At 38.3% G+C, this 23,305-nt stretch overlaps 1 protein-coding gene across 1 annotated transcript; it reads right to left on the bottom strand.

The window, feature by feature from the left end:
* Positions 1-1,015: 1,015 nt before the first annotated feature.
* Positions 1,016-23,122, bottom strand: LOC117297879 (mitogen-activated protein kinase kinase kinase 1-like). Its single transcript, XM_033781052.1, has 19 exons — positions 22,560-23,122; positions 20,260-20,392; positions 19,575-19,721; positions 14,739-14,807; positions 13,516-13,728; positions 11,930-12,046; positions 11,182-11,351; positions 10,595-10,710; positions 9,850-10,079; positions 9,251-9,469; positions 8,759-8,880; positions 8,126-8,217; positions 6,974-7,968; positions 6,558-6,695; positions 6,004-6,166; positions 5,427-5,558; positions 4,997-5,139; positions 4,366-4,497; positions 1,016-4,062 (listed from the first exon to the last, which is right to left on the bottom strand). The coding sequence occupies exons 1-19, from the start codon at positions 22,787-22,789 to the stop codon at positions 3,916-3,918; spliced, it is 3,708 nt and encodes a 1,235-aa protein (XP_033636943.1). The 5' UTR covers positions 22,790-23,122; the 3' UTR covers positions 1,016-3,915.
* Positions 23,123-23,305: the final 183 nt, after the last annotated feature.

Genomic DNA, 23,305 nt, shown 5'->3' with positions numbered 1-23,305 from the left:
GTTATTAAAACAGTTAAGAGCGACTGGACCTGCTACAAGTCGAAAAAGATTGACTGGTGCAGTCTCTGGAGTGCCTTGGTTTTAGCAAGGATCTTGTCATAAGCCGAGCCAATGAAAATAGTAGGTTAAGTTTGCCCGTCTGAAACCTACATTTATTTGGGTCGACCTAGAGTCGCTCCTAATCTATTTGGTTCGGCGCGACTCTGACGCACCTGTCTGAAACGGATGTAATAGACATCTTGCATTGGCTGCCATTGCTTAGATTAAACAATGAAAATGTTCACAACGCACAACTCTCAGCCAATGAAAGGTCTTGATTGACCTCAGTGAGGGCGTTGTTTGGGCCTGTGATGTCATTTGCAAGGGGTCTATTACATTACATTGTATAGAGGTTACGCTACCTCGGTGTACAGCCCTATTGGTTTGGGGGCATGGAAACCAATGGACCCTAGTGTGGCTCAATGTATTTCCAATGCACATGTACTCACTCGAGTATCGGTACCAGGCTAACTCGGTCTGTTTTTCCGGAGAAAGTTTGCTTTCAAAATTAATCTTCCTATTTACTGTATCTCCCTTTACACACACTGTACATCTTTCTTGTGTGGCACAATATGCTGCCAATCAAACCAGGATCATCGGGCAAACCCCTTCTCTTTTCGACAAGTGTACCCGGTTCTTTTATGAGCGTTACACAACACACGGTACCAATGGCTTTACGTCCCTTTCGAAGGACGAAGCATCATGGCTAAGTGTCTTGCTTTAAGCACACAGGTGTCTCGACTGGGACTCGAACCCACACTGCTGGTGATGGTTACACAACACACGCGCCGTGCATAGTGCATAATTTGACAACCTTTGCGTGATGCGTATAATGTGTGCAGTGGTACAACACAAATGCAAATATTGCTTCACTTCTTGATCAAGAAAGTCTTCCGCATTAATTAACAATGACCGATGTGGGAAGGAAGCAACACAAAACATAGGACCAATCAGAAGAAAACCATGAGTTAAAAGCTTATTTGATAAAATTAATCAGTATTTATTGTTTGTACCATACATAAAATGGATGAAAAAATATGTACACATGGGGCTATATACAATCATGATACAACTTGGTATTATTACAAGTTTAAATGATATACTGTACTTGCAAGTAGAAAATGAGGTTCATTTTCCTGAAATAGAAATCTCACCAAATGAGGTCGTCTTTGCAGCTTTTTTCTTCTTTTGATCCAAACAACAACATGAGTTCACATAACACAAACATAATACACCTCATATATAAGCATTGTCAGTTCTAAACTACCTCTGGACTTGTGTTTGGATCAGTCAACACTTTTAAAACTTGTCTTAAGGTGGTCACCTTGTATGTCTTGTGCCCCACCTCAGACACAAGAGGTTAAGTACATAAACATGCTCGTTAAAGTCACCTGACCATTTTTTCAACACTTTCTCCTTTACAAATTTTTATCAAATTGGATCAAGGTCTTTATTTCATAAGAAATACTGAAGAAATACTTTATAATAAAATTATCTTACAATACTGTACATTTATAAGAATACTGTATCACTCGTTTCCAAAATTAAAAACAAACTTCTTCCGTTACAAAAATACACTTCACATAACTCGGTCCTTTTCATCTTTAGGCAGGCTGTAAAAACACTTGTTTATAAAAGTTATTGCGTTTTCTTCACAATCCTTGGTCCTTTTTTCATGTGGATGACTTCCTTTGTGTAAAAAACAAATATGTGAATGGTCCCAACATGTAGCACATCTGTGATGTAACATAATTTAATTAAAATCATAAAGTTAAAACCTTCACTTCAAGAAAATTGAAAAAGAAAAAGAAGTTAACAAAAGAAGTACCCCTCTCTACAGAAAATTACAATTAAAATTGCAACATTTTGAAAAAAAAATTCAAATAATGTTTATTTGTTTTCTAAAATAAAAATAGTTATGATTCCCCAACAGACACTTTTTCATAACCTTTTGACTTTAAGAGGGGGGGGGGGACACTTGTAGTCTTTGAGCCAACTGTTCAAAGTATATTACTGAACTTTACAAACCTTTCCTAATGACCGATTCAAGGCACTTTCATATCAGTCACCCTACGCACATACTTGTTAAACACACTTGTTGTACAAATGTACAGTGATAAATAAAGACAAGGTATGCCATTGGCACTTACTCCCTAAACCTAACTTGCCCCAGAGCTTCTAAAAACCTTGAGGATTCAGTTGATTTTTCAGGAATTGCAGTGCATTGCAAACAGAAAGTATTCTTCCAAAAAGATAAAACTAAAAAGTTTACTTTTTGATGTGAAACCTCAAGTGAATTCCACCATTTTGTTTTTAAAGAGTTACCAATGTTGTACCTTGCTTTTGATACCACTTGCTTATATTTACATCAAACACAATTAGTATTCACAACAGACAGTGTGTTTGTTATTTCAAAAACATCTGAAGAGGTGAAGTTTGGACGGATTCATTTCTATCAGCTTTGTAAAAAAATGCAAATGTCAAATAGACAAATATATATTCACATACATACTGATAACGTTAATGAATACGGTTTCAAAAATGAACATGTCACTTAGAGAAAAACTGTTGCAATTGTTATTAAGTAGACGTTGCAAAGTGAATACATAAGTAGTGGATACATAAAAGAAACATATACTAGAAAGTAATAGTTAATTTACAAATGAATGAGTTGTTAAGTACTACCTGTGGTGGATACGTCTGAGATTTGTACACAAAATTATACACAAATAAAATTGTTTATTTATCTTGTCTAAAAACACCTATTTGGTTATTTGTATAATATATGATTTATATTTGGAGCAAAATAATCTGATTGCATAAACGCAAAATGGAACATAAATTTATAAAACAATAACATGTGACACTGACAGATCAAGAATGTGTGGCCAAACAGCATATCATTCTGTCATACCCTGTCCTATAATATACACAACTACACAATCGTTCAAACTAAAACATTTACATTATAAAATGTACATATCTTATTCAAAACAAAACTGTTCACTCTTTCATACTTTAAGACATTTGATAAGAACCATTGCTTGGTTTGGAGTACATGTTAAGTGGTGGATAACTCCCAATGTAAAACAAAGTGTTGAAGCCAAATGTAGAAGTTACTAGAAATGAGTTTGTTGGTGAACTTGAAACAAACTGGGCTCTGAAAGAATTTTGCAACTGAACCGAAACCTTGCCAGTTAAATTCTTAAAATGACTGAATGTTAAAGGATTTACAGAAACCTTGCCAGTTCAATTCTTAAAATGACTGAATGTTAAAGGATTTTTCTGAACTATCTGTATTGTTGACACCGATAACTTGTAAGAACTTTTCAGTTTGGTTTTATTTAGTGTTTAGTGAAACTCTTGGAATCTGAAATACCTTTAATTGGGCAAGTGGGATCTACAAAATGGTTTATCTGTAAAAACACATAATAAATTAAGGCACCTAGCATTATCTTGCTACCATTTCTATCCATGCCCAATTTCAAAGAGCTGCTGAAGCAGAAAACACTACTTAAATACCTGCTTATGAACAGGATAACTGTCATTAATTGTACATGTGACATGGTTTTTTGGATGGTGACCTTATTCTGGTTAGCATCATTTTGTTTCGCTTAGCTTACTCTATGAACTTGGGCCCTGGTGGTTGATTTAAGGGTTAGAATCCTGGCTAAGACCTTCAAGCAATGAGTTTGTGTAAGCAGCTAGCCTGGCCTCCATACATTCAGAGCCGTGTGCATACAATATGCTTCAGATTTCAGACAGATTCAGGCATCTTCAGACAGATTTTTGTCTGGGTTAGGGTTAGAATCCTGGCCACGGCCATCAAGCAACGAGTTTAACATTGTTTCAGCAGCTAGCCTTGCCTCCATACATTTAGAGCCGTGTGAATACAGCATGCTTGAGGAGATCAGCAGAGCTCTCTCGGTTTACAGGCTTGTGCTCAAAGCATCGTAGTAACAGATCTCTGGTTGGGGCTGACAAGTCTTCTGGTACGGGAGGGGGTCCTTCAGCGCTGGCAATCTGTCATCCAACAAGAAACAATCACTCATTAAAAATCACATCACAGTGGAACTATATCATTGATTTTAAATTTGTTACTCACGCGGCATCTTATACCCGTTTCAGACAGGCACGACTCTGATTCTTAATTAACTATGTACATGAAAAGTTTGACGTCTGAAACAGTTAGGAGTGACTGGATGCACTAGAAGTCCAAAAATCAACTGTTGCATAACAACTGTGGAGTGTCTTGGTTTCGGACGCTGATCTTGTCATGAGCCGAGCCATTGTAAATGTTATATTAGAGAGAGATGTTAATCTAACCTTAAAGATGAGCTGAAGATGATTGGAGATTGCGGATGCATTCCATGGAGGATTGGCAGTGGACATCTCAACCATACAGCATCCAATACTCCATACATCGCAGGAACGACCATACGTTTCACCTCTTAATACCTGGTCAAAAAACAAAACACCACTGTCAAAAAAGTTCAAACATTTAAAGTGACCACCTTTACATAATCTTTGTTCAAAAACGCTACATGACACATTTGCTCAAAAGGCACAACTGGTGTATCGTGTAAATTTGTTTGTCTAAAAAATTACAGAACATAATCTATGGGTATGATACTTGGCCCTTAGGAAAAAAGTCAAAAAATTTTCATAGACCTTTTGCAAGCGATGCTATTTGAGTAGGGCACCCTCACTTTAAGGTCAAAAGAAGGTTGATTATTGGCTAATCCTGTGCGCCACACATGCACATCTGTGCGTTGCAATTATTACGTCACTGTTTTACCTCTAAGATGATGGCTTGATGATGTCAATGCACAAGGTCTATTGGGTTCTATTAAGTGCTGACCTAATCAAGATGTACACATGGTTTGGTAATCAGACTTAATCTCATAACAAACTAATTTAAAAATATCAAAAGTCCACAATCTCTGAATTGACTTACCTCTGGTGACATGAACGCAATAGTTCCGATGAGCTGACCTTTGAACTCTCCCTCAGCGGTTGCCTTTGATGCCATCTCGGCAGCGGTGCCAAAGTCTGCTACGCGTAAATGCTGACCCGTACTGTCCAGTAACAGATTGGCACCTAGGTAAATGAAAAAAATATGTAAATACACTGTTGAAAAGTTACAATAGAATTTTTGATGGTGTCTATAGAAGGTAAAATGGATCGATAAATAAGGCGTAAAATTTGGTCCATAGTAGGAAAATTTTTTCATGAATGACTGCCCTACATGTAAACAATGTACACACGCTATAGGCTTCGATAGACATAGGTAGCTATTTAACCACAATTTTCAGAAGTATGAAGAATATCATGTATGTTACACCTCATCAAATATCAGAAGAACAAAATGATTTATTTCCCATTACCTTTCAGATCTCTGTGCACAACATGCTTGCTGTGGAGGAATGCCACACCAGTAAGAAGCTGTTTGGTGTATTTCAACAACACCGCCTCTTCAAAAGCACCATAAGCAGACAGAACGGAGGCCACTGAACCACCTGGGGGTGGGGAAGGAGAGACAGATGGGATGATAGAGAGGGTGGGGAGGTATTCACCGATAAATTGATATCATGCAGTGTCACCAATACAGGAAGCCCTTTATAGCAAACAAAACCCTTTGCAGAAAATTTAAACCCCAATGCCTGGTTCATACTTCATGCAAATGCTGCGTGCAAAGGAAATTATTTTGCATCCAAATTGGCTCAAACGTGCATACCGATTGTTGTATCACCAAGATTTGCTTTGCATTTGCCGGAAGTATGAACCGGGCTTCACTTGGCCCAGAACTTCATTCATTAACTCTGTTTACCAAATCAAACTTCTAAAACACCAGCCAAACAGAAAAGAATTTATCAAAATCTTTGAAACCAAATTTAGGCAGGATAGAAAGATAAAGTGCAACAAGCTGTTCCGATTTTGACTAAGCTGGTCTATAGGACGTACCTGCCATCCACTCCACAAAGACATTGAAGTGTCCATTGTGTCTCGTTGCACCCAGCAGTCTGACAATGTTCGGGTGGTCCAACTCCTTCATGAGTTTGATCTCACGCATCAAGGAAGATACAACTTTCTCTTGGTCGCAATTTTTATTCCTGATGAAAGAAACCTGGGGGAGGAGAAATGAACATTTTTTGAAAATTAACTTCATGGTAACAATTTATAATTTCTAAAAGCACAATGAAAATATCCTGGATTAATAAATGTATTTTTCTCAAATTTTCTTACATTTTTCAAAATAACCCACAGCCCATTGCTGTGGTGCCCTGTGCTTTTGCTGTGGTGCCCTTTGCAAAGCTAAAATACAAATAGTGTCCCCTTTCCAGAGGAAAATTGCCATGCCTCTTCTCTTCATGAGAGAAGTTCAAGGCCTGATACTTTTATGTAGTTTTAAGCACAAGGGCCAAGGCAATTTCTATTGTTCACCTGTATATAAATAGCAATAAGCCAAAATCTAATCTAAACTAACTTAGTCTTATCTAATCTAAATTTCACCATACCTGTTTGACTGCCATTAATGTTCCCGTCTTAATATCCCTTGACTGGTAGCAGCTTGAGAATGCACCGGTTCCCAGCAGTACACCCTTAACCCAATGCTCCTTCTCTACGTAGCACTTCTCTCTTGGTGTATCACCATCCTAGAAAAAGAAAGAAAGAAGAATACATGAATATTTAATTTAAAAATCACATTGAGGAAAATATTCAAAGCTTTGGGGGAGATGAACTGTGCACATCTAAAGTCACAAATAACTGTAAAATAACCCACAGCAATTGCCATAATGGCCTGTGCTTTTGCCAGGGTGCCCTGTGCTTTTGCCATGGTGCCCTGTGCTTTTGCCATGGTGCCCTGTGCTTTTGCCATGGTGCCCTGTGCTTTTGCCATGGTGCCCTGTGAAGATATCTACATAACACTTACCTCACTCTGTATGTGAACAATGACATCCTCGTCCTTTGCAGGTGTCAATCCTGGTACCACTGGAAGAGGGTTCTGGGTAATTGATGTTTCTAAAGCAACAGCAATGGCTTCCGCTTCCTCAATCTCAATCTGCTCCTTGCAGCTTGGGACCTTTGGAGCGTGTGTCGGTGACGACCAGTTGGCTGTTGCTACCTCACTCTTGAAGGTGATGGCCCGATCGGTGGGTGAGCAAGGAGACATGGATAGGGACAGGTCGGAGAGGTCCTCGGTTTGGTTGTTGGTAGCCCTTTGGGGTGTGCCATCGCTCTGGATGGCCTGCACACTATTTTGCCTTGAGTTTGCCTTACACCTGATGACAACATGTGGTCTAATTTGTCCTTGATTATCCTGCACCAATACAGGGATTTTGGAAGCTGATTGTTTGGATTGGGTAGCACCTTGTGATGGTGGGGTGGGTGGTGGTGTTAGTAAGCCCTCTGGAGCTTGAGCAGTCTCACTGTTTCTTTCTATATCATCCTCCAGGTCCATGACAACTCTCCCATAGATATGCATATCCGTCTCCTGCAACCGTTCAGCAACATTCCTAGAGGCTTCAAAGTCATCCAGAATGTTTGTGAGTCGCCGCTGTATCCCATGCTGCAGGTCATTGTCAAGCTCTGCCACTGAATCGCAGACCTTTTCGTAGAGCTGCGGCATGTGGACTGTATTCCGCGCGACGTTGACGAAGAGTCTCTTACCAAGCTTGCAGATGCGGCTGTGGGCGTTGGGTATGGCCGTCAGGGCGAAGCGTAGGACACACATCAGGCGATTACAGTGAGAGTTGTGTGTTGGAACCACCTCATGCTGATCAGGGACATACTCCTCTGGAAATTCTTTCATGAGTTTCTCCAGGACGCACAGGCGACCAAGATGGGGTTGCCAAGCTGGCTCGAAGGACAAAGAGGAATCATAGATGCACTCTTCAACGTACTCCACTGCACCAAGACCAACCAAATCTATGAATCAATAAAGTCAAAATCAAGTTGAAAAACAAAGTTTTTGTGCAAAGCAATTTTGCTCTATGAGAAAATAGCTGTTGTCAAAGTTGCCGTTTCTTACACAGCCTTTAGTTGATTCTGTTTATTTTGAGGGAGGAAAGAAAATTATACAAACCTGATGCTGAGACTTCTCGACCCAAGGCAAGCTCACCCGCTTGTCCTTTGCTCAGCTCAATCAGAGCTGAGATTGAGAGCTGACTGGTGCGTCTATTTAGGAAAGGACACATAGAATGATGCATAATGTAAGAGATAATCATCACTGCATCAGAACATGAAGGGTAACAGTTTGGCCAGGGCGTCTAGTGAAATTTACTACCTGACTAGTCCCACCTCAAATAGTCGCAACTTGGACACTCGTTGCGACTATTTCTTAATTCCAAAGTTGCATTGCTGCATTATATTTGCCGCAGGCGCAATAGTAAAATTCACGCTTAAAGAATTGTGTAATAATGTTGTGAATAGTCATGAGCGACACGCTTGGTTCAGCAAACATGTAGTCGCAACTATTTTTGTAGTAGTCATGGCGGCACGAATAACTGAGTAGTTGAAAAACAGGAGCCGCAACTAGACTACGACACTAATAGCACTAGTCGCCAAGGCTTAGTTACAGTGACTACTGAACCTGTGAGAGGCATTGCTTTTGTGTATATGATCAACACACCAAGCCAAGACTTGGCTGCAAATTTTGACTTGGTTTGTGAAAGTTCAAACTTAAAATGTGTCTGGAAAAAAATACATGAATATTTACCTGTTTCCGTCAGCACACTTGAAAAGAATTGGTTCAATGACTTGTTTGAGTTGCTGCCTCAATCTCTGTCTCTCGTCCTCATTGAAACACTGGATACAAGACAGTAGAGTCCGCAGTCCTTTCTGTTAAGAGATAAAAAAACATGGCCGCTTACATCAAGCTTTAAGGTCAGAGGGCAACATGGAAGAGGTCATATCAACAATTCATCTTGTGAGAGTGGCTTGGTGCATTCCATGGCATTTTAGGACAGGCAAGATACTACACCAGTCATGAGAAACTTCACATTACAAAATCAAAACATTGTTTGAAATAAACACTGTAGCAAGCAATTTTCAAGTAAGATTTGATGTTCTCTCAACCTCTACCCTAACAGGTACCCATTTATACCCCTTGGTAAAGAGAAGCAATTATAGTTGCGCATCTTGCTCAAGGACACAAGTGCCATGACAGGGATTTGAACCCAGTCTCCGATGACTAACCACCAGAACTTACCAGTGAAGCTACGTACACCTTGTACACAGGATCTGAGCATCCAAGTGCAAGTATCTCACAGCAGCTTTTGATCAACGCTTCATCAATCTGTCTGTAAACAACACCCCCCTCTTGTGACTGCATCTTGGCACGCATGGCCGGCCTCAGGTGATGGAAACCAGTTTCTCGGAGGCTCCACTCTCGAGAGAATAACGGCCGAATGATTTCTTCAGAAAATTCCTGAAAAAGAAAAACAATCAACATAAATACATGGTGAAACTTCAGTCTAAAGGTACCATTGGTATTACTGGGCCCATTTTCATGGATCTTCAATTGCCTATTTCGTTGCTACGAGGCCGCTTTTTGACGTATCTATGTTTGTGAAAAACCTACATTACATTGGAAGCTTGAAAGTTACCGCTATAATTATTTCATCGCGTATAAGGCTGTAAACATAGATAGATAGATAGAAAAATAGAATTGGTTTCTTCAAACTGTCCTCGCAGCACAAAGGCTTAACGTTTAACAACATTACATTTTGAAATGAATAAGGGGAAAATAAGCCACAATATATTGAAAAAAAAGAAAAGAAACTATTAATAAAATAATTCATGACTTACCTCGATCCAAGGCATGGTCTCTGGAGGCAGCTCACTGTTATCCGATTGTTGCCTGCTGGCACGCCTCATCAGCCTAGGTGAGGGTGCTGGAGAGGGTTGCCTAGTATTAGGGGGTACACCGTTGCATTCATTAGGAGGTGTATCACCCCCATCCTCATGTGGACTGTCCCACTTTGTACGACAGAGAGGACAGTTGAGGGCTTCGTTCTGTCTCTCACACTCCGCTCCCCCTGTTAAATTTTAAGGAAAAAAATTGGCAGTTGATAATAGCCTTATTTCAGATAATTATAAGCACTGGAATTTCTCCAGCGAAACACTTTCACGGAAAATTACACTTACAGCCAAGCACTACAACTTTATAGAGGCCAAAGTTTTATTTGGTCAACTCTAACTCTGACAAGTCTGCAAACACGATACACAATGTGTGATAACCGTCTATATATTTGGTGCCTTCCGGATCATGCCAACAAATCCACAGACACCTCACGGCATGCTTGACGTATGCACAGAATTACCTACTTCCCTAAGCGCCGATTCTTTGCTTACGGTAAGCAGAGCCATGAAATTTGGCCCCGATGGCAACACAGTGGTGGTGAAGCCTGCTACAGCAGCCATCTTGGCACACCAGAAGACTTTAATGCGAAACATTTTTTTATATATATATGGCAACACGGTGGTGGTGAAGCCTATTACGACAGCCATCTTGGCACACCACAAGACTTGAATGTGATATATATACACTTACAGATGGCAACACAGTGGTGGTGAAGCCTATTACGACAGCCATCTTGGCACACCACAAGACTCTCCCCGTCTATCATCTCCAAGAGGCAGATTGGGCAAAGGTCCTCTTCTTTATTGCTGCAAGACAAAACAGTGTATGCTAATGAGGTGTATGATAACATATAATAGGCTAATGACAGATGCTAATAGCTGCTTATGCTAATTAATGTCTATCTTATGACTGCGTATGCTAATAACAAATAAGGACAGTTTCTCAGGATAGGGTGCCTGTCATCCAACCAAATTCTCTTTGATTATTAACAAGGTTTGTTGTACCTCCTCTTTTTATGATAACAGCGTTTTATAATTTTTGTTACAAAGGGTAATATTGAATAAAATAAGTATAACAAGTTTTGCCAAGAACAATCCTAAGGGATTATAGGTCATATTCAATGGCCTTTGATAGATTATGGTCAGGTCAATTGACATGTTGTACTGGTGTACAAAACACCAAACAGAAATAAGCAAAATTTCAAAATAATTTAGACAAAGCATTAGTTTGAGAAGCTAGGGTTACAAAATTGGAGTGACTGGTTCCCACTCTCTTACCTCTGATCGCTATTCATTGTGTTATCGGAGGAACCGGTGCAGGTGGATGATGTCATCTCAACTGAACCCTCATTGGACGACTTCCTCTGTTGCTGATTGGTCGCTTTTGATGATGAACGTTTTAGACGGGTCTTCTGTCTGGCTTGGTAGTTTCTGAATAATGTTTCAACCTGTGGAAATATTTTTCAAGTTGAAGTTTATAAAAACTCTTCTAGCACAAAGAAAGTTACTAACTATTCTCATGTTGTTATGGTTATGATATTTGGAGCTTGGAGACAGTATGAATATTTCATGGAGTACAAGGGCTGGCCTACATGTACATGTACATAATGTAGGCTTTAATGACTTTTCAGGCTATTTAGACACAATGTTTTCAAAATGTTCTAACGGCAACATAATCAGGAAAAAAGCTTAAGTAGGAAGAATATAATGGCTGACATAAGAACATTGTTGGTGAGCAACAAAAAGGTTTTGGTTACAAGTGTGCCTTGGCACTCCATAGATGTACATGTTTGAAACTTCAAAACATGAATCACTCTACATCTATCGCAATTGTACACAAAACCCAATGTAGAACGTTGTGCATGAAGCCTTTTTCTCTGCACAATATGATAGTACAATAAAATAATTTGATCACTGTGACGCACTGATGTTGTTTTAAAAAGGTAACCTGCTACGTTTTGCCGGCAAGCTCATCTGCTAAACAAACAGCTCTAAGACGGAGAGTGGCCATTAGTGGCTGACATACCTCATAGTTCATGAGCGTTCTACTCCATAGCATCGGATCTCCTTCTTTTACTTGGAACACACGAAGCATCACAAATAATACATGCAGACAAAATGGACCCTTTCCACAGTTACAATTCTGAAAAACAAAAATGAACGACAAATACAGTTATACATCAATATGAAGTTGCAAACGACACACAAACACTGGGTAAATTTTAAATAAATTGGGATTGAACAAAGATATTAACTAGAACAGGATTCGGATCAAACATCGTGCTGGCGCTTTACCAAATGAGCTATCTAGCCCTATGTTGGTGGTCTGCCTATTGTCTCAAGATCTTTGTTCCGGGTGCCTGTCAAAAGAAATACCAAACTGACAATATATCCAAGTTGTTTGGCAAGCAGCCAATTAAATATTAGTCAATTATGATGTAATAGACATAACGTTTAAGAAATTGTATTTAAACTAAACAATTTGTAAGAAATGCTAATTTTGAAGAGCCAAATATAGCCCACTTTGATGACATCACCACTAATTCTGTCTGGTTGGTCATATATTTTATTTCCTTGGTTTTATTGCAACTCTTAAGAACTGTAAATTATTATAATAATTTTGTGAAAAGAGAAAGTATTTATTGCAAATGAAACCTCAATTTGTTTGCCAACCAGTAAATTATTAACGATTATTATACCCTTCATACAGGCACTATACCGACATTCTTGGTACTAATTTCACCTACAGTCGTTGACAGCGCAACCATGATTAATAACATCTGTTACTACACAACAAACTCTCACCCAGTGTATCATGGTTGCCATAGCTACAGCACACAAGAACCTACGCTGCGTGTATCCAAGAGAAATTACTGCTACACCAACGTGCTAATACACACAGAACCTAATGGCGATATCGCCTTGAAATTTTAAGAGTGGCATGCTTGAATGGCTAATAAAAATACAGGCAGATGTTTTTTTCCTCTATTTCTAATCCTTCTCTGATGACGGGTCGAGGCAAAAATAGCCGGAAATGATTTTCTTTTTCCTCGTAACTGATCTCTTGGGGGGGGGGGGGGGGTGTTTAGTTAATGCAAGAAAAATATTTAGTGAAATCCTTGGTCCGTTATTCAATGTATGAACACTTTATCTGGTACTGTGGTTTAGAGGATTTAGGGGATGGTTTTGTTTGGTGGATAGCACCATTTGATATTATCTACTATTGCTAAGTAGAATTTATTTTTGGAAAAATCAAACCTGCTTTATTTTGAAAGGCCTTAGAAGATTAAACATTAAGAATGTTTTGTTACAATATCGATAAAATAAAACACAGCAAATGTTTTTATAATTGTTTTGCAGATTTTAGTATGTGATCGAAAGGAAACATACTCCTTTTGTTGATGACTTCTCAGGGAAAATGTTTGTTCATTGCTTAGCCAAGTATGTATACTGTTGTAAAACGAATTCAATGTTTTTTGCTAACCCCTCCGTCATGATGTTAACTGCAATTTGTATAGTTTAAGTATTGTTGTAACCCTTCACCATGGTTATGGAGTATGTTCCTTTTGTGAAAACAAGAAATCAAACCAAACCAAATCAAAAGTAAGGTACCTGCGGTCCAATGACGACCTTGTATTTGTGATTGGGTGAATCTCCACCAATCACGAATGAGTTTGGTCCACTCTGTTGTAGGAAGTACAGTCTGGCATGAAGTGACCTTTCAACTCTCTTCCGTAAGATTTCTTCAGCAATGGCGATACAGATCTCCCCCTGGGGGGAGGGGCTTCGTCTGTGTACAAAGGGTGGGGATGGAGGGCGGGAACTCTGCGAAAGGGAAAAAACATCTCTTATTGCAAATTTTCAATTTATTTGAGCCTAAAAGTATTTACCTAAATTTCTTTATAAGCAAATAAAAACAAGAAGAAAGGGCTTCAGGAAAAAATAAGGAATTGGTGACATTTGAAGTTTCAAAGTGAATTGAGAGCGTAACTGAGATATAAATAAGACTTGTATTTACAAAAGAATTGAATCAGAGTTAACCAAGGTTTTGGATCCAGAAGTTAGACTTCAAATCTAAGATTAACTGTTTACAACTAGATCCAAAATAAAGCAACTGTGCAGGTACTGTTCTCAGGATATTTGAACTTTTGTTTTGATGCATATTAAATATTGAATTTTGTTTTCGATTTGAAGCAAACATGTTAAAGAAAACTTAATATAAAAAAAGTTTTGCTAAACCAATCAATGCTGTCCATTCTATCAAACATTTCTAACGCTAAATGGTTTTCATAAAGCATTATCCATCATTCACTGTGCACCTCCTTCTATAAAACGCTAATTTCCAAAGAATCTATCAAGAGAATACTGATTTGTGACGTATTCAAGGTTTTATAACCTGCATACATTTTAAATTGATAAAGCCTTGATTATACGCTGCTCTTCACACGCCGGATTGTTACTTCCCGACATTGGTGTGTTTGTTTGAATTAAAATAAGTCTATGCTTACTCAACGGACCTTTGCAATGAAAATCTTGCCACCCTACCCCTGAAATTTTGATTATCTTCTAATTTGAAAACTGAAGGACAACTGGTTCCTGTTTATTGTTTTAGACTCTTTTTTTTTCTAACTGCAAATAGCAGAAGTTATTTTCTTCTTTCATCTAATTGTCTAAAAGGGACATTCAAAATTGAGCGGTGCATCTTATGTCAAACAGAGGCTTGCTGGTTTGTAAACTAGATTTGAACCAAATAAATTTTAGAGATCTGCTAGGTGTTTGATTTTGATAGATTTGGGGCATCTTGAGTCCAGACTCTTGACAAAGTAAATTCTTACCGCTGGGGATATTCTTGATCGATGTCTCGGTATCCTTGGTGACGTGGGAGACTCAGATCGGCAGACAACCTATAACAAAATAACAGGAAATTTTTTACAAATTTGTGAGGAATAGCGATTTGCTGAGTGCAATCTACCACTGTAAGGCATGTATGCTTAGTTTTGAAAGCGCAAGGGCACACTACAAAGTAGCCAATTTCTCCTTGGTAAAGGGCACCCTTTAAGGAAATTTTAAATGACACAAGATAAAAACATGATAAACACATTGTGCAGGGTGCATGTTTCAGGCCTGTAGGCTTAGAAATGGCAAGGGTACCAAGGCATTTGTCCTTGTGAATTTCTACTGTTTTCAAGGGCATGACGGCGACGCCCAGGGGGCATAGAGGCATTCGCCTGGGTTGCCTCCATGAAGAATCAGGCTTGCATTGTTTGCAACACACAATGTCCACGTGGTCCATCAAACCACTATAGCGAGCAGAATCAGTCGAAGGTACGCGTCTGACAGACACAACAAAGCTAGCTTATGAAATATGAATCATACGACCTTGATGATTCACAAGAGAAATTACGTGAATCTCCCAGGCACTGGGAGAAACGCAAAATGAAAATGAACCGAGAAATAAGACGAAACAAGGAACGTCGCTAATGGTAAAGTAAAAGCTGGGACTGGCACAATGCTAAATACTTGAACATGAATGCTATGAATCACTAAAGACAGTGTACTGAATGATTCATGTATTGCAATTGAACATGAGTATGATAGGATGATAGAGTTTATGCTATTGAAATCACCATGCCTGTTGGGCCCATTACTAACTGGCATTCTGCGCAAAAATGTACGCTTATGGCCAGTCAGGTTCTGCTATTCACTATTTATCATAGTGAAAAATTAAACTAAATCAATCTTATATTCACAGATCACAGTTTGTGATATTTTGGTTGGTATTGGAAACCAATGCTTAGGCCAAACTTTAAAAACTTGGTTCCAGAATGTCCTCCTGTTTTAAAAAATCCTGAGGAGAATCCTTTACTACGCTAGGCCTCAGAATAAACCAACGACACCAACAGCAATTACCATGGTGCCCTGTGCTTTAGCTGTTGTGCCCAATTATTTAAATTGTCCTCATACTGCAGAAGTGCCCCTTACCAGAGGAAAATATCTCTGCCCTTCAAGAATGAAACTCAAGGCTGCTACGCTATAAAAAAAATTGCCCAATACACCATTTCTAGAAACTCATTGTCTAATGCAGATGGACATGTGACGCTGCATATCAACGGTTCTTAACATTTCAATTAATTCTGAATTCGAAGAAGTGTTCTCTGTAGATTAGGCCGACGTGAAATCGTTATGTGAGGCGTACCGCGTACGGTGTACCAGCGCTGCGCATCCACCCCCCGCTCTGTCCGATGTAGGGATGGTGCATGTAATTAATTGAATCATGATGACACACTGTACGTCCCAGGGTTGTACTAATTACAGGGACCAATGCCATCTGATTTATGTGGTATTGTGACGCAGTAGATATCTAATCCCTGACAAGAAGGTGCTTATTAGAACACGATTCCCTCGGATGTAAATTTAGTTTTATTTTAGACAAAAACTAATTAATTAGGGCCTTTAAGCAAAAACTCACAAAATCATAGTTTGTAAATGGCCGAGTTCTAAAAGTTTAAAATGTTGTCTTACTATGAATGCATTGTTACTGTCAGGGTTTTCTCTTAACTTCTTCATTGACTAGTCAGGGGGACCAGTTAGCACGTCATTTCGCTGGTCCTCAATCCTATTGTTATTATTACTGGTCCCTATTTTAATGTTTCCTATCAACTATATAGATTGGGACTTGTAATTTCAAGTAATATAAAAAGCCAATGGTTTGCATAAAGTGGAAAGTAATAAACTAGCCAGTCGGACTGGGTTGGTTTAACTGTTCTTTGGCTAGCGGACTACTGTTAAGGGAGAACACTGACTTTACTGAGAGAAAATCATTCGGCTTGAAAGGTTTAAATAGTAATAAAAAGCAGTAACTTTTACCCCCGCATTTGAAACTATTATTGTAGGTGTACTGTAATAAACTAATTGTGTTCTTTCGACAAAGATATCTATCAACCATTTTGTTTCAGGCAAGCCACATTAATGCAATTTTAAAAACAACACAATAGAGAGAACAAAATTTAAAGACTTCATGCATTGTGCATAAGTTGGATGATCAGATGTTTTGCACGACATATTCTATGCTACGCAAATCAATGTCTTGTCAAGGCCTCCATAGTTTGCGACCATATTAAATATGCGCAAAAGTGTCAACACCCAAACTTACATATTCCCATAAATTATCTGAATCTAATCACAGAAGATAAAAAAAAACTGGAAGAATGCCCTTAATTGAGCGTACCAACGTGTGCACCAGCCATGAGGATTGCTCGAAGAGTCTGTTACCATGACAACTGGGATGTTTTGATATCTGACGTAGATGGCTGCCTAGCAACAAGGTACAATAGGCAGTTGTAAGGTGTTGCCTAGCCATGGTTACAATGTGTGGTGTAAACAGCATTGGCTTTTAAATTATTTCGAGAAATTTCAAGCAAATTGGCGCATATCAAATTTGCTGTTTTTGGCCACAATACAAATAGAGCACGTTTTCTTGAATGTTTTCTTGAATGTTTTCTTGAATGTTTTCTTGAATGAAGCACACATGTACATGCCTGCTAAGGAACGTTTTTTTCTTTCTCTATTTTATACTAAGAGATCCCTTCTGCATAAATGATACTTATTCTTTTGGAACCTTCTTTTTGTCCATTTTGAAATCACTTTGATGTCAACATGAGCTCTTTGGGGTTTCAAGGAAGGGTTTTTGGGGTTCATTTTTCCAGAGTCATTTTGTTCATAAAATTGTAGGATTTTCAACAGTTCAATCACCCAGGGAAGCTATTTTCAAAATTTGACTTGAATTTTTATGCTGGATTTGTTTCCGACAGAAAATTATTAGCAACAAAATGTTTTTCATTTTCATAATGCTAACTTGTTCTCAATTACATGTCTTTCCCTTTCCTATTCATTGTTTTTGAGAAAAATTTAGAATTCATTGTTTTTGTTAATTCAGCCCTCCTTTTGTTTGTCTGTTTGTTGTCTGATTATGCTTCTGTTTAGTCTGTTTGTTTGTCTGTGTGTTGTCTTGAATTGTTGTAATTAAGCAGGCATTTGAATTTCGTTCTTGAAGGGGCACAGTAATTTTCCTCTTCTATGAGAAAAATTAAAATTTGTATTGTCACTTTGTAAAGGACACCAAAGCAAAAGCACCACGACAAGTGCTGTGGGTTATTTCGAGGCCTGTGATAGGGCTTTTGAATGAAGAATTTAGAATTCTAACAAAATAAAACAGCTGAACGCAGATGGCTATAGTCGGTAATACATGTATTATTGTGAATGACAAGTGAGGCACGCTATTAAACAAATTCACTATTGCTCCTTTGTTGAAATGAATCCAAAGAATGAAGTACAAAACTTTATAACCGCCCAATGTCAACACCAATTTCTATAGGCTCACAATGTCGCACATAATTTAAATTCAGACATGCGTAAAGTGGAAGGTATCTCCCGCCAAATGTACGTAAGTATTTTTACACCGTCGCACACCCACTGAACGACGCATCCATTCGTGACAAACTAACCCCACGGTTTGGCAGTCACACAAAGCCACTTGTCTGCGCTCACACGTGTACGAAGGATGTTGAATGCTTTCAGTCATACAAACTGTAATCGCATTTCAATTCAAGGACTGAGTCATGTGATTGTTACAATGTTTGGATAAGGACTTGAAATTTTGTGACCCCGGGGTACAAAGTGTGGACGATTTTAAAGGTTTTTTTAGTGAGTGGTGTTGTTTCTAAAAAGGGTGTGGTGTTTATGACACTTTAAACATGCTTTTAATTTCAATCATTCTTTTATTGCAAACTCTTCTTACACTATGAACACTTTTGTAGAGTTTTTATTCTTCTTTTTTAAAATGATTTTCCCACCTAATTTCTTTAATAAAGTGAGTAAATTTCCTTTGTGTTGACAATGTCATAATCATCAATGGCCCCAAATGAACAAAGTTTGACTTTAAGTTCATGCACTACAAGCTCTGCTTGTGTATTTGAAGTAGAAAAAAGGCGTACCATACACTTCACTGCCAGTTTTTTAATCATTACATAAAAGAAGTCAATACTATTTGTTATTCAAAAACTTGCTGCAGTATAAACATGTTTGCTTTTAGTGTGGACATACCAGCCTTGTAAATAATGCACTACCCCGCAGGCCACACAGGACTGCAGTCAGTCATTATCTGTTCACAACTGATGCCTGATAACGTTATTTGAGTGGTCCCTGATTTGAAGATAATTTTTAAACCTCTAACCGTCCACCCTTAGGGGACTTTCATGTCATTGTTCATTTGGGCAGAAATTAAAATATTATTATTTAAGAAATTGTACTTCAGAGTAACTTGTACACAAAATTCCTGTTCAAAAGTGATTCAATAAATTTCGATGGAAAATATTTATGTAGGGGCTTGAAACTTTATTTTTGAGAAGGGAAACTCCATTTTCATTTTGTGAAGGACACTTCCATCAGGAAAGCTAGGGGAAACTTTTAAAGGGGCGCCGAGGCCAAGTCCAGGGCAACAGAAGCCATGCCTTTTAATATTCAAGATTGTATTTTTTTTAAAGTCAAATCAAACTCAAAAGCATTAATGTTGAAAGAATAAACTTACGGTTGGACCACTAAAATGTTTGGGAACTAATGAAGTGACATGCTAGTGAAATAAATTATTTTTTATAAAAAGATTGTCAACCTACCTGTTGTGTGAAGACTGAGTCTGGGTTCTGTTTTGGCGATGGCGATCGTCGCGTTCTTAGCGTAACTGGCCTCTTTATTCCGTCAACCTTGCTCCCAGAAGACCCAGAGTTCAATGTGTTTAATGCAGGGGATGGAGGGCGCACCACCTAGAAAAGAAAAAAGGAAATTAAACAATTAAAATATTGATGCAAAAAGAACTAATGGGTTTAAGATTACGACTTATCTTACGAATCAAATGACCAAGTTGATTTACACCCGTTTCGGAAAGGCGCGCCAGAGTTGCGCCAAACCAAATAGATAAGGAGCAACTTTATATGAACACTTGTAGGTCGACCAAAATAAATTTGGGTTTCAGACAGGCAACCTTTTTAAAAAAAAACATAACATTTACATTACAATAGGTTTATCTCATGACAAAATTAATGTCTGAACCCAAGACGCTCCAGAGTAGTTCCAAACAACTGCAGTGTATCTTTGGACTTCTAGCCTGTTCAGCCGTTTCAGACGTCAAACTTTTCAAATTTAGAATTTGGTTTGGCGCAAATCTGAAGCGCCTGTCTGAAACAAGGGGTTAATGTCACTGAGTTTTTAATTTAATTATTCTGTTTTCTGTTGTACCAGGTACAGCTCATGGCGTTTCAAGAATTCAAAATTTACCTCATTCTTTGAAATATCTGAACTTACCATTGGTCCTCTGCCTCGTTGTTTATCGTCAGCATCTTTTTTCCCAGCATGCATTGCTCCTAGACGCTCTCTGATTCGCTGTTTTTCCAGCGGGTCCTCCAGCTTGGACATCCATTTCTCTTTTTCAAACATCCTGGATAAGCACAGACGGGTGCAAAGTTTAGCGATTACAGTTTTCATGAATAAAGTCCAGAATTTCATGATGAATGAATCATTCGGAGGTTTGAATAAAGAGATTTCCAATGAACATTACGAAAAGCTTACATCATGAAAAGATTTCACACTAGAAACAGTCAATTTCGCTCTCACACAAACAAATCTATCAATTGTCTTGGATTTCCTGTACTGCAAAAATGTGAGACTTTCAAACTGAAAGATGATAGACTTAACAAGTTTTATTCCGGGAACACAGTCGACTCTTCTTTGACGTGTTCGTAAAAAAGGGACCACTGGAAAAGCTTGTCACAATGGCGTGTTCTATATGATCAAATTTGCACTTATGTCAAAGGTTTATATTTTGATGACACTTGATGCTATGAAACAAACCTTAAGAGTTGAGACAGTTCTGTTAATGTAAACTTGAGCAACATTTTATTTGTACCCAAATGGTCAAAGTAAGATGCCACGTTGACAATAAAGATGAGCCCAGAACAAGGGTGCTGCGTATTATGGGATTGTACATGTAAAGCGTCAAACTGTGTCACTGGATATGATGACGTACTTAGTTCAACGTCAATCTGTATTTAGTTTGTTGATATGACCAAGCATGATGTCACAAGGAAACTCCATATTAACCGTGCAAAAGACATCCCTTATCAGGTTTGAGATGAGGCAAGGTCACACAGTAGGCTAAATTGTTGCAAACAAAACCTGTAGAATAACCGTTTTCTTTGTGATTTAAAAAGTAATCTTTTCTTGAAATAGAAACTAAGAATGTTCTCTGAAACGTGCCTACTTCTTCTTCTTATTGAGTCCAGGCTATGTTTAACACTTTGACACTTCTGCTTAACAGAAAACTTACAGCAAGTTTTCCCAGTATCTTACCTCAGCTTTCTTCCTGTTTGTTGATCCACAGTTCTAAGTATCATGTTTTCAGTAGTTATCTAACTCACTAACTCAGTTTTAAGTGTAGAATGTCCACTCAAATAAATTAAATTTTTGAGGGACAAATGAAACTACAAGTTCGAAGAGAAAATGATTCTGACAAATCTGTAACGTGGCTGGATTTTTGTGACTAACACCGGTGCAAACATGTCTATTTGGACAAACGGAATTCGGTAAAAACAACCAAGAGCCAATCATTTCCTGTTTTCATGACCAGCCTAGGAAGTGATATTTCTAAAAGTGACGAGTACTAACTAGTTGCAATGGAAACTTGTATTCAAGGTTTATTTATTCAGCTTTTGTAGTTTTAGTCATTGAAACTGGTGTAAAAAAAATTATGGGCTAAACTTTTATTCAATCCAAATTTAAAGGTCAAAGGTTGGAGTAAATTCAGGCACAAAGGACTGAAATAATCTCTCCATGATTTAAATACAAAATGAAATGGCAATTAACAATGTGTTTTTAAATTGAAAACAGGAACTATCCAAACAATTTAATACCAAATTAAACTCAAACTAAAACAAATTTCTTGGCAGTTTTCATCTCAAAGTAACAATGCAAGTTTATAAATAAAGATAACACTTTTATAGTGATCATCTTTGCCCAATTTCATAGAGCAGCTAAGCACAAAAATTTGCTTAGCATGAAATTTCTTCCTTGATAAAAACAGGATTACCAACCAAATTTCCATTTGTTACATATTGATTGCTACTGGTAATCAGCTGTTGTTTGCTAAATCCTGAACGTCACGTAGAAATTTGGTTGGTAATCCTGTTTTTATCAAGGAAGAAATTTCATGCTAAGCAAATGTTTGTGCTTAGCAGCTCTTTGAAATTGGGCCCTGGTTAAAGGTGCAGGTTAAGGTTCATTCAAAAATACTAAAACTTACAAAATACATCACAGAAACTTTAAAATCATTAATCTATCATGTATTTACAAGGTGACTGTTCAAAAAGTAATTCTATAAAAACCCTGTCTTAATTTGATACTTTTCATTTTAAACTTTGTTCAAACTAGATCATTTCTAGATTTATGAAAGACCTAACGGTACCCCACCAAGCAATTATTTCCAATGTCACCCACACCATGCACACATCAAAGTGCAATAACTTACATAAAATTAAAAGTAATACATCCTGTACAATATTGTTATTCTAATTAAACGAGACATTCATTGCTACGCTGTATGTACTCACCCCGAAGTACTACCACAAGCAGCCCCAGGCCCACAGCCCGAGACGGCCTTGTTTACAGCAGCGGGTGACGCAACAGACTGCCCTGCCGTACAACTAACCGCTGCCCCCGTTGGGTTCTCAGCTGGTGAGTGGTCCTTCTTGTGGTGCCGTGCTCGAGTTTTACTCAACTCCGGAGAAGGGTCGCGACTGGAAGGCTTCCGTCTGGTCCTTTCCTTTCTCTGCTGATCCATTTGAAAAACTCCAGTGATAAAATGGTTCGTGAAAAGCTGAGAAGTTCTTGTAATTAAAAGTAATAATCCCAATCAAAAGCGTGACAACTCCAGGCTGTTAGCAACGTGGTTTTAAAAAGTATGTGGTCCAACCACAACACTGGAAAAACTTTACGGGATCTCCAAATTAAATTGCCTGATCGTAGTCATAATTAATTAATCCAAAGTATTCCAGACGACTCAAATTGAGGTAGCACATCATAAACACCCACACACATCCAAAACAAACCGCAGAAGGAAATTCCTAGACTGATTTTGCGAGGTGGTTTATCACAAGTTATTATCATTTGCCCACCCCAGTGACTGTTTTGAATAAGGAATGTGGTTGTGCAGTAGCGCGGTTGTGTATAACAAAAGCATTGAATGAGATCATTTCTATTTTTAGAATTGTTTGGCTGGTAGCCAATCTCTTTTGTTGTTTGACAGTGAGCGGACAAACTACAAAGGCGAGCCCGGGAAAAGTCGATACAAGATACT

This window comes from Asterias rubens, chromosome 12, assembly GCF_902459465.1.
Source record: "Asterias rubens chromosome 12, eAstRub1.3, whole genome shotgun sequence".
Taxonomy (NCBI): Eukaryota; Metazoa; Echinodermata; class Asteroidea; order Forcipulatida; family Asteriidae; genus Asterias; species Asterias rubens.
This window is presented reverse-complemented; position numbering and strand designations above follow the sequence as displayed.